This window comes from Ptychodera flava, chromosome 1, assembly GCF_041260155.1.
Source record: "Ptychodera flava strain L36383 chromosome 1, AS_Pfla_20210202, whole genome shotgun sequence".
NCBI classification, from domain to species: Eukaryota; Metazoa; Hemichordata; class Enteropneusta; family Ptychoderidae; genus Ptychodera; species Ptychodera flava.
The window spans coordinates 12,431,838-12,446,891 of record NC_091928.1 but is presented as its reverse complement, the minus strand read 5'-3'; the positions used below and the strand labels follow the sequence as shown (position 1 = coordinate 12,446,891).

Here is a 15,054-nt window from a genome sequence, read left to right as displayed (position 1 = left end):
TACAGCCGCTCGGTTAAGCTAGCCAACATGGAACATGTACAGTAATATCACGTACCGTTATTCTTTATTAAATAATCAAGTCATGTAGACATTCTACACATTGATGATTATGCTGTGCGTTCGCCGGGCCCGTACCAGCCAGGCAGCCATAGCCATTCGTATATAATGCCAGTCAACTTGTAGGCCTATAGGTCTAAACTGTTGCTCATAGTCAAATTTAGACATTTTTCCATATCTGTGTAAAAATGTGTCTGATACAACGGCTTGCCAAAATCACCTTCGTTTCACTGTGATTTATGTCATGCAGCGTTTATATTTATGCCTGAGGTACTGGAACGGCGGCCATTTTGACTCCGAATTTCAAGTGTCGGCAAATGGTAGGTGCGTCGTTTGTCTAGTACCAAAATCGCTCGGTGACCCTATTTTTATTCTAGATTTTGGGAGACAATGATTAAAACGTTTGCGTGAGGAAGTTTGGGCAACAGTGCAAGTCTTCCACTTTCGAGGTGCGGACTACCTTAGTTATACGGGCCCCAAAGGTGTGACGATTATCAAATGACTTACCAACACAATGACTTAACCTCCATAAGAATTTAGAACAACGTTGTATTAAAGTCTACTTTATCCTGTTCAAGTCATAAAACTAACGTTTACATTTCTTGATTACGGCCTAAATTTATCCTCGGAGGCTCGGCCTCGCTTTCCAGTACCTCAGGTATAATATAGGCCTAAACGCTGCACGACGCAAATCACCGTGAAACGAAGGTGATTTTGGTAAGCCGTTGTATCAGACAAATTTTTACACCGATATGGAAAAATGTCTAAATTTGATTATGAGCAACAGTTTAGACCAGCAGACTGCGCTGACTGAAATGATCGTATCGTACATTATCATTACATATGAGGACAAAGTTTACAAGAACGAGGTGACGACCTACATTGTTCAAAGGTCAACCTCGCGGAGTTTTCAATTGCAATTGCGTCGGTATGTGAATCATCCACATCGATTGGCGGTCGTTTCGCGCCAATTCTGTAGCTTCTACCCAACATTTGCACCATGTCCGCGTATTCAGTTCTACGTACGGCCATAGCGCTGCCAGAGAACGTTACAATGTCTCACTATGTGAGATTGCTATGGTGGACAGTCTGCTTGTTTGTGGCCTACCGAATCCTTGCAAAGTTCATTGAACTTATGAGGAGAAAATGGCGCATGGAGAAGGACCTTGCTGCATTTCCTTGTCCGGAGAGGCACTGGCTGCTGGGACATTTGAAAATTGTGAGTAATTTCTATTTCTATGGCGTGTACAGAAATTCGCGAATGCTTTTGTACTTTACGAACAGTAATGAACGGTAAAACACTGAAATACTTCCTCCCACTACTGTAAAACAATAACACGGGACCATTTCGACAGGATCTCACCAGGCGCTCTTATCAGGTGCCGCAACTGATAATTTTTTTTCAATTTTACAAATTTAAATCACTACAAAGCGTGTTTCGAAGGCTGATATTCTGATTTTACGTATTTTGACGACCTAAAAATTTGGAGGGGAAAGCATAGCTGTTCGTAACTGCCCTCCCTCTGGCATTATATGCGGAAAATATACCCTCCCACTGATTTATGATGCCCACTGCCCTCCAATATCTGGTCTGCCCGCTCCCCACGTGCACTCCCAACAACAGTTCAAGCTCCCAAATGCCTTTTCCCTAACACCGAAATTCCGCATTGCCCGCTGGATGTACGTATTCCCACATGTACATTTCATTTACTCGACTATTTATCTATCACCCTGACGTGCGTCGTGTAGCAATCAATTCAGATCAACGCAAAACTCTGTGAGCAAATACTTATCATTTCAACCGATGTGATATTTTGACACGTCTTTCCCCTCCTTCTACCTATTTAATCTGGAACTCACCGCCAGAAATTTTCTCACCGCCCATCATAAAAACTGAAATTTCTCTAATGTCATTTCCCGCCCTCCGTAAACTTAGACTTTTCCTCCCCGCCCGCTGATTAGTTTTTAAACTTGCTCGCCCGCTGAAAGTGTAACACCTTTTTGGCAAGCACGAACAGTTCCATTCTTGGCAGCACCTGTCTTATCTGCATTTTGTTGTGCTTAACGCTGCTACACCACTGATATCACTAGATTTTCTGCACATATGTGCTAATACCAGCAATACTTCATCTACCTCGAGAAAATACCTAAGTTCTGCCCGCTTCGAAATTGTAACCAGATGCAGCAAACTGTTCGTGCAAAAAGGTGTTAATGCGTAGTTTTTCAATGGGCAGGCAAACCTTAAGAATAATCAGTGGGCGGGGAGAAAAATTTCAGTATTTACTATGGGCAGGGAGAAAATTTATTGAAATGAGTGCCGGAACTGAAGCAAGTAAGGGCGGGGGAATGGTGTGTTTGAAAGAACCGCAGTGAAGATTAGGCGCCTGTACTCAGCTTGAACTGTTGTAGGGAGTGGGGAGCAGGCAGACCATAGACATTTGAGGGCAGTGTGAGCATTTAAATGTAGTGGGATGGCATGTTTTTCTAATATGCTGGTGGTGGGGGGTACGAACAGCCTCGCTTTTCCCTTCCAAAGTGTAAGGTCAAGATCAAAAACATCTAAAGTGAATCAGTACATGAGCTCAAGAAGTGTGTTTTGCGATGATTTTGTAAAATTGACTGAATTTACCAGTTGGCTGCACCTATTCTGACTCATTTCGACGCCCTCTATCTTCACGGGAGAACTGAGGTGAAATTTGGACGCAGTCGGGCGACACAAATCCATTGGTTGTTGACTTGCTTTTCAGCTTAATGCTTTCTTGCTTGTGTGTTTGCTTGTTTTTGGTCGCTTGGATCGTTTGACTTTGTAAAACATAATTGTTGTTTCAAATCGTGTCCGCTCTGAAATTGATCACATGTCTAGACATCATTTGCATTTCTAGGTCACGCTACTATTTTAAAATTTATTGTGGCGTGATGATAAACAAACCGTGGTTTTGTGCGATTTTTTTCACCTATTGACAGTTATCCCAATCAGAAAAGGCCTTCAAAACGATTGAAAATGACTGGAATGGAGAGAAATACAGCCCAGCTAGGGTTTCCTGGGCAGGGCCGTTCATCGCCGGGATCGTCTGCATTCACCCATCGTCTGTGAAAGCTATTCTCACAACAACTGGTAAGAGTCTTTGCGATACTTATTGATAATTATGCTATAAATCGAGATTCTCCCACAGGGGCAGGGGTCAGTCCCCTGGGGTGGGGGAGGGGGGTTCTTTGTGCAATGGTTTCGTTTATTTTATTTTATTAATTTTGACTGTGATATCTCAAATAGAGATCCTCTCCAAACCGTCTGTCCAGTTTCTTAATACGTATACAGTCACCTGTAATCTAAATATGCCCATATATGGTCAAAGGGGCGTTCCTTGGTATTCAAAATGCCCATGTGATGACGCTGTTTTTAAAAAGCGGCCACCCGCTTAAAATCTGTGATTGGTTAGATTTTCTCTTTCCATGGTAACTGTGGCAAAATTGGAACAGGTGACAGTATACCTTTAATACCTACATTACAAACCTCTCCTCCCCATACTGTGTACTCTACTTTAATTGCTCCGTTAATATTGCCAAGGTGCTAATCGACTGTCCGTATCAGCGGATTAATTAAGTCAACACTTCATACAGTAATGTAGGTAATAAAGAAAGCAGTCAGCCGGTTTGGAGTCTAATCTTTAGATCACAGTCAAAATTAATAAAATAAAACATTTTAAACAGTTGCACAAAGAATGCCGCCCCTCCCCCACCCCAGGGGATTGACTCCTGTCCCCTTTGGTTCTCCATGAAACGTTAATGGCACTTACCATCATCACACACCTCCGACAGCCATTCTCCCCTCTTCCGAAAACGATGAAACCCAAAGTAATCTAAATTATTGTGGCATAAAATGTACGGAAAGTGATTTGGCAATTTTTTTGAAAATATTGAACGTTATTAACTATTTCGATGACTATGACATTTATGAAATAATCGAAGTTTGCAAATGAAGCTCAACTTTAAAAGAGAGGGCGTCGTCCCGTCTGCGACTATGCGTGCGACTTGTTCTGTTGCTGTGCACTACACATCCGAACATCCCTTGTGCATATTGCATATTCATAACTTAAAAATGAGGACTGTCAGCTACCAAAACTGATGACCGCTTCCGAACCAGCTTCATTATAAACGAAGGGATGCCTCCGAAGTTTATTTTGTGAAGTCTTGTAGCGATTGAAAAGATGAACTATGAGCATGCATCAAATGCTGAATTTGCTTCACATTTGCTCGACATTCGTCGCCAATTTCTGGGAAGAGGCATTGTCTATCGACAAGATAGTCGCGCAGCCGTAGATTGAACGACCCCTCCCTTTGATTTATAGATGCAAGTCCCACTATGATATTTCATTTTGGTGTTCCCGGGCGTTATCGACATTCCGTTTGACAACCAGAATGACCAGAGTTAGTAGTCCGAAGGTTCAAGAGGTTGCACTGTTTGAGTTCTTCCAGCTGCAGAATAAAGAAGGCAAAATTCCAACAAAGACCATACCGTAAATTAGACTATCGAGTTCAGAAACAACAGATAGGTAGATAGCGTTTACAGTCGCTTGTCATTTTAATTTTTATTGACTCGCGACCTCCGACCCAACTAAACTGAGAGTCGGAGATGATTGAGCGCCCGCACGCGACTGAATCTTTCAGTCTTACCGAGCTTGAGCTAAAGGCGGGCAAGTTTGTCACTCATACTCTGCAGACAAAGTTTTCCTTTCGATGTAAGTCTATATTTTTATTCGATGAAACCATTACATTTTGTAAAGTCGAAAGCTTCCTGCTCTCTGTCGTTCTACAGTACTCTATTTTCTAATACTACATATGAATACAAATACTTAAAGCTGCACGATCACCGTAAATTTGCATATTCCATATATGATAAAGGGGCGGGGCTTAGCGTACTACCCCGTAACACCTGTTTCTGTCGGTCCTCCATATTTGATACGTCAAAGAACATGTACACGACCTACTAAGTACGCCATGCACAGTACAATAAATTACCCACAATGCCGTTTGATTTGTACCAACGACGTTAGTTTTCTTATAACTTTTTCGGTTCTTTATAAAAGCAATAATGTGAAGTCTCACGATGATTGATCAATTATGTTTATTAAAAGTACGTTGAAATATTGTAGTTTAAATTTCAAAGAAACCATTAGATAACCATAAAAGTCATATTCTGCAGGTACTACAAATGTCACAGTTTTGGGAAGCAAGTTTAATGACCAACTGAAGGGGTCATTCTCTGAAAAAAGTTAGCATGTAAATTTCTTTTGTCTTTTCTATTTGGAAAAAATCAATATCCCTTTGTTTCATAACGAACAGGTGCAACCAGTCTCTCTACTTTCCATCACTTTATTCTGTATGGCTGAGGACACAATCAGGGGAAAAGTTACAAAAATCCTTTCTCTTCTCTCAATGAAGCACAATTTTGTTAATCCTTTAAAATGGGAATTGATGAGAACGGTGTTTTTAAAAGTACGTTTTCAGAATTTTTACAACTAGTCCAGGAATTTGTCTACGCGTGGGAGACATGGTAGACTTCACAGGGGAATCTACGTTGGTACAAATCGTGATGTATAATGGGAAATCTCTAGTACTGTGCCATGACTGGTCGTGTGGGGCCTGTGATTGGCTATTCAAAAACAGGTGACCGAATACCTTTAATATTTTGAAAGAGTGCGTATACACACATCCTCACCAACTTTACAATGCACGGAACAGCGCACGCTCCCTCATTCGCATGCAACTGTTAAGTCATTCATCGTTAGTTTACTGTAATGACTCTACAGGGGACTTTAATAAGACGTTTTAACTGATCATCTTATTTTTTGTTGAAAATGCGTGTTTGCTATCTGCTTTTTCGAATTTCCCCCAGAACCAAAGGACGAGATATTCTATGGGTTTCTACGTCAATGGCTGGGTGACGGACTTCTCATCAGCACCGGTAAGAAATGGCACCGCAACAGACGACTTCTGACACCGGGCTTTCATTTCGACATCTTGAAACCTTACGTCAAAGTCTTCAATGAATGTTCAAGAACGCTTGTGGTAAGATTACTTGTTTAAGAATGGATTGCCTTAATTTCGAATTTTTGTCCTAAAGGTACCTTACTTTATCAGAAACGTAGGATACTTATTTTCATATCGCTGTTCGTGATCATTTTCATGAGAATTCTGACGAGCATCGCCTGAATAATCCACGTTTCTTAATATGTGTACAATTTGGCCAGACATTTTCTTAAAAATCACAGCTGCAGCGGTTCAGCACTTAGCAGAATACTAGCTGTGGAAACGCAGCTACCTGTGCAGTGGCGGGCTAGCGTGCGTCTATGCGGGTCATCAAAAGGTATCCGTGGCGGGGTTGACCTTTTGATGACCCGCATAGATGCACGCTACCCCGCCAACAGATAGCTGCGTTTCCACAGCTAGCAGAATACATGCGCCACGACGAAGTGTAATTTAATATTTATTTTTCTCAAATCGATATTTTATTGATACACTACATTGTATGTGGCATACTTCTAGGTGACATACGTGGGTACAACTTTACGTTAAGGTAGAATGTTAAAGAAAGCCATCCATACTCTGAGATTTTTACAATTCTGTGTTTTAATCTGCCACTTGTGGCGGCTTATTTTACAGCTCTTGGAGTGAGAAAAATGTTCATCGTCTTCGTTTTCCGAAAAATCGCAATTGTTATTTTCCCCATAGAATTAACACGGGGATGGCGGCCATTCTGAATTTCAAATATCAGTAAATGTTACGGCAGTCTGACCACTGGTTTGTATTCTTGATTTGATAAGAAATTGGTTGAAAGTTTCACTGAGTAAAGTCTGAGCAAAAGTTGGTGTTTCACTTTGGAGACGCGTACTACATTAACAATACCTTGGTCAAATATGAAATAGAAATTTCACCGTCAAGAACTACTATGGTCCATACTACTAAACATCTTTTCAGCGTCAATTCATCACACTGTAGAGCATTAGTTTAATCACATTAATTCAGAAACTACTCATTCGGGATAACAAATTAAAATGTGTAGCAGGTTAAATGTAACATGACATATCATCCTTCTTTGTGCCTTCAGAACAATTGGTCTGATCTATGCAAATCATCTAGATCAAACACAGCGACTCTTGAACTATTTGAACACATCAGTTTAATGACCCTAGACAGCCTGCTGAAATGTATCTTTGGTCAGGACAGCAACTGTCAAACTGACAGGTAAGCTCATTCTACAATTTCTCGCAAATCTTCGATATCAATATCTCGTTTATTCGTCACTTTTTATGAGTCCGTTGATGTTCCAACGGTCCTATAATTTTACACTTTAGTGTCAAGCCACACATTTGTAACTTCGAACATGTAAAATTTATGATGTTTCACAGTACTCTTTACAGATACGACCCCAACGAGCCCATTCAGAGTAAACGTTCAAAATGCAAAAGATCAATGTATCTCACAGGTACATGTATTACAAAGTTCTGTCGGATAGGTGATAAATTTTGCGTCAACCGTGGACGGAGGAGTTTCACCGCCCTTGACGTCACAGTGAATGTTGGCACATACGCTCACTAACTGACAGAAATACACTCTTTACACCATTGGTTTATGGGTATTCGCGTTCCGGTGGAGTTCACTGATACCCTAATTTGGCAGAGTGACTTTAAAGGTATACTGTCACCTGTTCCAATTTTGCCACAGTTACCATGGAAAGAGAGAATCTAACCAATCACCGATTTTAAGCGGGTGGCCGCTTTTTAAAAACAGCGCCCTCAAATGGGCATTTTGAATACCGAGGAACGCCCCTTTGACAATATATGGGCATATTTAGATTACAGGTGACCGTATACCTTTAAAAGCTGTTTCCATGCGTCTCTTGACCACTTTTAAAGGTGAGCTATATCAATATGATAAACCAGTCAGGCTGGCTCTCCCTGCACCTTTAACAACAAGCAATAACTTCACGTGTTAGCCACCGTCAGCGATATTGGGTCATTAATGTTCACTATAACTGGGGCGTTTTCAGGTGCCCTGTGAAATAATCACAACTACTGTGTGCTAAAACAGTCAAGAACATAAACGCTTGGCTATGGCCGGCAACTCAAGGCGAGCGTCGAAATGATATCTGTTAACAATCGTGGCCCTGCGAAGCCGATACTTCGCTGAAATGTAGTTACGACACGACAACTACCACATGGAATCCATATGCTACTTGTTGGTCTCTCCTGACAGTAACAATCCCTACATCCGGGGCGTTTATGAACTTTCGGACCTGCTGATGAAGCGGGCAAGTTTCCCGCCATACCAGAACGACCTCCTCTACAGTATCACGCCCAGTGGTTACAAATTCAGGCAGGTTTTGAAGATCGTCCACGGATTTGCATGGAAGGTGATCAATGACAGGAAAGCGGCGCTGGCACGGGAGGAGAAAGAAGGGATGAAAAACACCAGAAAATACGTCGACTTTTTAGACATACTTCTGAGTGCCAGGGTAGGTTTCTCTGAACTCTGCCTTAATTGTGCACGATATCCATCGTTTATTTTCCCGCTCTTTTTTCTGTCCAAAATGTAGTTTACACTTGCAGTTCAGTCTTGGAAACTGCGCTATTATAGAATGACGATAACTGCTGATCCTGCGAAATTGTAGATTGAATAATATTTTTCGAAATATTTTACAGGAAAGCCTTAGTAGGAATAAATTATTTTAGAAAGGTATATACTATATAATTTACGGTATTTCAAAAAGGAATCGTGATCGAATATAACTAAGGAAGAATCGAGAGTTTTAAAGAATGTTCACAGAAAGTTTTAGGAATAAAACTTTTTTAAAGAATGTATTTACTATCATTCACTGAATACCCAAAAGAAATTATCGTAATCGAATATAAGGAAGTAAGAATCGAGAATTTCAACCCGTTGAGCGCCAAAGTCAATTTTTGTCACCTTTATCATCGCAGTCAATTTTTTTTCAGATTTTTACCAAAATTTTGCTAAAAAACTGTAGCCAATGAAATGTGTGTCCATTTGCTCCAAAATTATAAACGAAATCACGGAAAGAATCATACAAATTGGTAAAATGTTGCACCTAAATTTCGGTGTGAAAATTACAGCAGACAAAAGGTTTTAACAAAGATGAACCGTTTACATTGATACCGTTTCCGGTTTATTAAACATATATTGGAAATTTCCATCCCTACGTACATCTTATCAACTTTTAATTTTGTCCTCATTGTTCGGTAGGACGAAGATGGCGAGGGACTGGCGGACCAGGAGATCAAGGATGAAGTCGACACGTTCATGTTTGAAGGTCACGACACAACAGCCAGCGGTATCTCATGGTTCTTGTACAACCTGGCCAAGAACCCTGAACATCAACAGAGATGTCGGGATGAGGTCAACGAAATTTTGGCCACGAAAGAGTCGAAAGAGATGGAATGGTAAACTATAAATAATTATTACTTGTAACAGAGACTGCGAACACATCTAGTTTCGCAACTACATGATGCGCACAACGAAACACATTTTCCAGAGAAGAGGAAATATTCGGCACCACTTATTTCTATCAACGTAGTACACGCCTCGACATTGAAAGATTCAATCTTAATCTAAATCTCAAACTTTTCTCAACTTGATGAAACCATCTCCTTTTGACATTAAGAACAAACATCAGAGGCCACCGTGCAAATTGTGGTACAAGTTTGGCAAATTAGGTAATATTTATCTACATTTAAAATGGCCGCCATCTTGGGGTAAACCAAATTCTCCATTTTGAAAGAAAGAGGTGGGGAAAACTTTATCTACCCCACCTGCCTTAAACCTTTCACCCCGTTTCCCTCTCTAGTGGACCAACTTCACTATAGAAAACAATAGGATTGGTTCAAACCATGGTGGTAAAAGGGTTAAGTGAGCCCATACTAACGGAGGACCAGAGAAGTATTGTTAAAATTTGAGACTCCGAATATTTGTTTTAATAACGTTCTCAAGTTCAAGTATACAAGTCGCAAACATTACACTTACGTTCTCTAACGTTAAATACGGTGTCTGTACAAGTCCCAGCCGGACAAGATTTCTTTCACGAAAGTTCACATTGAGAAGTGCGCAGCAAAATTTCACTTGTACGGAATGTGTCGCTTTAATTTATTTTAATTTTCCAAATTTTCCATCAATCTAAACATAATGCCTCGGTGTGTAATCAGACTAGAATAAGTACTGACGGGGTTAAATACGCTCCTCTCATTTTACGCATCATGTGAATTTTTTGACAAGAATGATGACTCAAAAAGCACGTTTGTTATACACCTCGTGTAGGGAGGACCTTGGTAAACTCACGAACTTGACCCTGTGCCTAAAGGAAAGCATGAGATTGAACACACCCGTGACTGGCGTGGCGAGGACACTACATTCACCTCTGACACTTCCTGATGGCAGAACGGTTCCGGAAGGTGAGACCTTAATATCCATTTTCGGAAGAGCACTTAGTGTGATATGTGTACCCATGTGGAATTGGCAATAAGCGAGGTAACACCTCAGCTTTAGCAAGCCAGCAGGTTTTAGCATCAGCATATGCCATCTCGATCAAACTTTTTAAAAAGACTGTCTCCTGAGAGCCTTTTTAACTAGCTTAGCAACTGAGGACACCTACATAAAGACAACCTGAGGTGTCTCTATGCCACTGTAACTTGTCTCCGTCACTTGCACAGGTTTCCGAATGAAAAGATCAAAGCATCATGTACAATATATTTAGCCACGTTGCACTGCAAAGTAGAATATTTTAGCTATAGCAAATTAATCTTGGCTTGTATCACCGTGCATTCAAGTTCAAAATATATTGCCTCCCAAGCACGTGTTGACCATTGACAATCGAGTACAACTCCGCCGCAATCCAACCGGAAAGTCTGTGTAGATCTGTATATCTTGTCTCTCCACTTACACAGGTTACCGTGTTGTAGTTTCTATCAACTCACTTCATCACAATCCACTGGTCTGGAAAGATCCCGATGTCTTTGATCCGTCGAGGTTTACCCCCGAGAACAGCAAAGACAGATCACCGTACGCTTACGTACCTTTCTCTGCCGGACCAAGGTGAGAGTCACTCGTAACCGACGGGGGCGCCCTCCACAGCTGGTGTTCAAATGATACCAACAGGTCGAGTTGCGTGTAGCGTGTTGATGTACTACAAACTACTGTACCAAAGCGACTCATTTCTGTCGACCTATACAACACGCACACCAAGTAAGGACTTAATGCTCAACATCAGCTTCTTTTGCTTGTGGTAAATATTTCGAATTCAAGGAACGCGAGCATTTCGTTTTCAAATATTGCTGGAAAGTAACTTAGAATTGTATTTTGGACTTATTGTCTTGTTCTGCAGAAACTGCATTGGTCAGAACTTTGCCATGAACGAGATGAAGATCACCGCTGCCATGGTGCTGCATCACTTTGACCTTGAATTTGTCGAAGGCTTCACTCACGATCGGAAGGTGGGGATGATACTCCGGTCAGACAACGGACTGATGATACGAATAAAGGCGCGAGACCAGAACTAACTGATGACACACCACGTTACATGCCCATGTCAGTTTAAAATGTATGCGATTTTCTTACATGTGACCCGCTTGCATCTTAAAGTAGTGTGCGCCTCGAAAGTGACAGACTTAAAGTTTTGCTCAAACTTTCTTCAAGGAATATTTCAACCATTGTCTTTCAAAATTAAGAATTGAAATCGGGGGTCACAGTGCAATTTTTTGTAATAGAGATACATATTACCCAAGATTTACGGATATTTGAAATTCAAAATGGCTGCCATTCCGTGTTAACTCTATGGAGTAAAATAAAATTGTCAATTTTCGAAAAACTAATACAGTAAAAAGTTTTCTTATACCAAGAGCTTGAAAATGAACCCCAACAAGTGGTAGATCAGAAAAGAGTTGTAATAGTTACAGAGTCCGAATATCTGGCCCCGAGGCGCATTCTACCTTAAGGACCTCCGCACCAAATGCACAATAGATAATGAAAAAAGTGTCTATTGAAAGCATTGTACACAAGAAAGAGTTAACTATTACATTTCTGTTGAAACGATTTCAAAGGGAGAAAAAAATTATTCATTTTCAATACAGACACACTAACTCTCATAGACTGCAAAAATCGCAACTATCATTTCATCCGAACCTTGCCATGATCACTTGTACAGAGTCTCACCACTTTAATGTCACGTGATAGTATATACAAGATACAATATGTCTTGTCCGATAAGCTGTGTTGTCAGTTGTCTACTTAACATGTAAATGTCCACTTTAATGTGTTATCGTTTAAGAATTTTACGCTTCTGTTTTTCATGTGATAATCTTCACAAAGTGCGCCATGTCGACTTTCAAACATCACAACTTCAGAGGTTACGCGAGAGTTTATAACTTGAGTTTGAAAACCCTGATGTCATTTTAAACCACTTTTTATTCGTAGATGACTTTGCCTTGGCATAAAACCTCGTAAGGGACAATTTATAAGAAAAAAATAATTTGTGCCCACGAGATACAGTAGTATCACATGCGCTCGACTCAGGAGGTTTCTCATGCACAGGAGAAAAAAAAATATTTTTTTCTTCCAAACATGCCCCTTGTTGGCTTTCATACCTTCGCGTATTCTGAATGAAATTGTCATTTGTTCCTGTACAGATTAGGCCTTTAAGTACTAGTTGCAGTCCAATTCAATACAGCTTTGTTAATCACTTTCCTAGCACAAACCAATTCAAGTACGACTCACGGGAAGATGTTCCAATCACATACATGCACTCTATATTAAACAGCACAATCACTATTGTAGTGTCAGTAGTAATTCGACTCGGCGGAGTGTGAGACTCTAGTTTACTCCATGCTTGTGTTTGCATACCATGTATCTCTATTTGTACGGGTAAATTGATAGCAAGACTTAAATGCCTTGAAAATAAGTTAATAAAGAGTCTAAGTTAAAATTACATGAGAAGTCTGCAAATGTACATATCATGTTTTCAAAGAGGAAACTTTAAGGTACACGATACTAGAATGCGGAATATCTAAAAAATTGTAGTCTTCGCGTGCATTCGATGTAAGCCACAGAACTGTTAATTTACTTACTGAACTCATCCACCGATGGCTTTGATTGATGTCAGATTCTAAAGATGAGTTTCAAATTGACATATGTTCTTACAGTGCAACTTGTAACATTCAGATGTGGCTATCCATGTAATCAGCTAAATTTGCATTCTCCAGCTGAGTGATGGCATTCTTGTTGTGTACTGTTGGGAGTAGACTGAAAGATACGTCGCTCGAGGAAGCTCCCTATGCTCCCCTCCTCTTAAGAGGGGCAGCGTAGAGAGCGCCCTAGATCGACTGATCTTCCAGTCTATGTGGAGAGTTGAATGTTTTCTTTAGGGGACGAACTGACGTGTACATTTCCACTTTCAATTCGAAATTTACTAAATGAAAATTTACTTTTGAAGATAATCTTAATTAATAATGAACGTATGTAACGAAAAAAATATTATTTTATGATATATTTTTGTAGTGTTGCTCTTATTGTTCCACATTGTTCTTAACATACCATGAGATAAAGACATTTGCAACGCATGTGTTTGTTCGTAATTTAATCGACCTGGAACTGTGTCTTCCATTCTCTTGTAGGGAGATGCTGTAATTAGATTCACTGTATATTGTAGTTAATTGATGGAGACGTATAAGTTAATACTCCGAACTGCGTAAAAGTAGCAGAAAGCGAACAAATGCGTTGCGTATGATAGGTTGCCATGCAGAGATACATCTTGTGCCAGTGGATCAAGCAGGCCTTTTGTCAGATCAGATCGTTTTAGGTGCCATTTCACAAATTGTTCTAACAGCGGTCAGTCCGTATTCAACGTCCCCCCCCCCCCTCCACTTGTTGGTAGCCTTATACGCAGTGCTCATCATCGACGTCGTTTGGGTTGTTTAATCCCCGTCAGCAAATTCGATACTTCAATAATACTATAACTTTATGTGGGAACCTTATGAAAGCGAAGAAAAATACCCAACCTACTCTAATTTTTACCCGCCGGCCTTAAACGTCTCGAAGCTACTCCGTAAATGCCCAAAAAACTATTAAAAACACATAAAAAGCAGCCGACATATACAAATTTATGAGAATTTTAGTGAGATCTTTAATTTAATCATTGTTGCATGCTACATGTTGAGAAACATGTCGGCCAACGACATCCTTAGCGTGCAAGCGATTTCATTCAGCAAGTGCGATCATGAGTTCATCATATTTGAGCTAAACGATGATGGGTCTGAAACACTGATGTAAAACATTTTCAAAGACCTCTGGAAGTAGGGAAGTGGCTTATACAGGAGTTATCTTCCGACTAATACGGTAGTTGATCAGAACAAATATCACGTGTTCATGTGTATTAACATGTGTGTGATCAAACTAGCATGAGGGGATTATTATTTCGTGTACTCCCTTGATGTGATCGTTTTGATTCACCATTACCTGGACTGTTTGATGAAACAACACTATCAAATCCGTATGAAGGAACTATCGACCGCTAAAATATGTTGAATAATTGCAATACTTCCGAATTAAGGAATTATTTTGTTTGTTTTTTTTGTTTGTTTGTCAGTTTCTAGTGGGCCTATTTACGTGAAAACCCGGAAAATCAACAGAAATGCAGCGATGAATTCAATGAAATCTTGGACAATAGAGATCTCTCAGAAATCGAGTGGTAATGTCACGTGACATTTTAAAGAGTTAAGAATCCCCGCTTTAACTTTTTGGACAAAGATATTACGTCAATACGTGTTTTAATAATCGTGTTGACTCTCCCAACAGACGGTTTATCCAAAGTGTATTCACGTGATGTCTGCGACCCAGTCTTTGTCTTCAAATCACTCCTGAATAGGGATAGTGAATCAAGTAGTATGGATTGTGGATTCTAAATATTTGTTTGACTGTAATTTATGACCGTTGGAT

General features: G+C 40.2%; 1 protein-coding gene across 1 annotated transcript; it reads left to right on the top strand.

The window, feature by feature from the left end:
• Positions 1–963: 963 nt before the first annotated feature.
• LOC139130340 (leukotriene-B4 omega-hydroxylase 3-like) lies at positions 964–13,056 on the top strand. The gene is made up of 9 exons (XM_070696107.1): positions 964–1,276; positions 3,022–3,172; positions 5,951–6,123; positions 7,163–7,299; positions 8,311–8,569; positions 9,319–9,515; positions 10,387–10,520; positions 11,013–11,160; positions 11,450–13,056. The coding sequence occupies exons 1-9, from the start codon at positions 1,058–1,060 to the stop codon at positions 11,622–11,624; spliced, it is 1,593 nt and encodes a 530-aa protein (XP_070552208.1). The 5' UTR covers positions 964–1,057; the 3' UTR covers positions 11,625–13,056.
• The last annotated feature ends 1,998 nt before the right edge of the window (positions 13,057–15,054 follow it).